The sequence below is a fragment of the Lactuca virosa genome, chromosome 5, assembly GCF_052849685.1.
Source record: "Lactuca virosa cultivar CGN04683 chromosome 5, Lactuca_virosa_CGN04683_v6, whole genome shotgun sequence".
NCBI classification, from domain to species: Eukaryota; Viridiplantae; Streptophyta; class Magnoliopsida; order Asterales; family Asteraceae; genus Lactuca; species Lactuca virosa.
This window is the reverse complement of record NC_136430.1, coordinates 352458851-352460133: the sequence shown is the minus strand read 5'-3', so window position 1 is coordinate 352460133 and position 1283 is coordinate 352458851. Positions and strand designations below refer to the sequence as shown.

Here is a 1283-nt window from a genome sequence, read left to right as displayed (position 1 = left end):
CTTCATAAATTCACAATAAGAATACAACATCCCTATTTTTGATTGTCAATTGTATTTTGAATGCTAGACTTAAATATTTATTTTGGGTTAAAATATTAAGGATTTGTGTCAACTAACTATTACTTTCTCTCTTAATATAGATGTCTACTTCGAATGATGTTCCTGCTGCTCAATTCTCTACCAACAACTCAAACTTCACTCTTCTATCGATCTTATCAAAAGAGAAACTAGTTGGTCCCAACTAAATGGAATGGATGCGAAATCTCAAAATCACTCTTCGATACGAGAGAAAAGAATATGTTCTCGAAAATACCACAGTTGAAGTCGATGAGTCAACTGGTACTCCACAGAAGCTTGCCACCTACAAACAACACTATGACGACGCAACAAAGGTTGTTTTCATAATGGTTGCAACGATGGTACCTAAGTTGCAAAATTTCTATGAGGACTATTGGAAATACGAGATGTTCTTGGATCTTGCTGAAAATTTTCACAAGAAAGCACGTCAAGAGAGGTATGAGGTTGTCAAGGCTTTAATGGCATGTAAGTTGAATGAGGGAGAATCTATCTGCAACCATGTGAAAAGAATGCAGAGATATGTGGAGCGGTTGGAAAAGCTCAATGTGTTCTTTGACAAAGAGTTGGTCATAGACATGGTCCTAAACTCCTTGCCTCCCAGTTATGATCACTTTATTTTAAGTTATCATTTGAACAACATGGAGACCACATGGATCCAACTCCATAACTTGTTGTAGACAACGGAATCAGGGATGAAAAAAACCAGGTCCCTTCTACGACAAGAGTTATTGTCCTAGCCATTAAGAAAATTAGAGGAAAGAAGACGAATGTTAATCCTTTATCGAGCTAAAATGGCAAGGCCCATGCTGAAGCGTTTGGAAGTGGGTCGAAGTCAAAGCTCAATTCTAATATTCCTGTTGTTAGTGACCCTAAATAGGCCACTTGCTACTAGTGTAACGAAAAGGAGCATTGTAAATGAAGTTGTCCTAAATACTTGCAAGATTTGAAGGATGGCAAGGTTAAGCCATCTTCGGTAGGTATGGACATTATTCAAGTTAATAACTCACAACTTACTCATTCTTGGGTACTTGACACAGGATGTGGTTTTCACATTTGTTCTGATTTGAAAGGGCTAAGAGAAGGTGAGGAAGTAGAGCATGGAAGAATAAATTTGATCATGGGGAATAGGCGATCTTCACCTGTTACCAAGATTGTGACTTTTGGTCTAATGCTCAGTGGTGATGTTAGGATTGATTTAATTAGTT

At 37.6% G+C, this 1283-nt stretch overlaps 1 protein-coding gene across 1 annotated transcript; it reads left to right on the top strand.

The window, feature by feature from the left end:
• The first annotated feature begins 245 nt into the window (after positions 1 to 245).
• On the top strand, positions 246 to 755 carry LOC145113419 (uncharacterized). The gene has a single exon (XM_079049514.1). The coding sequence runs from the start codon at positions 246 to 248 to the stop codon at positions 753 to 755; it is 510 nt and encodes a 169-aa protein (XP_078905640.1).
• The last annotated feature ends 528 nt before the right edge of the window (positions 756 to 1283 follow it).

Coding starts and splice junctions, on each gene's coding strand:
- LOC145113419 (XM_079049514.1), top strand. CDS start 246: ATGGAATGGATGCGAAATCTCAAAATCACTCTTCGATACGAGAGAAAA.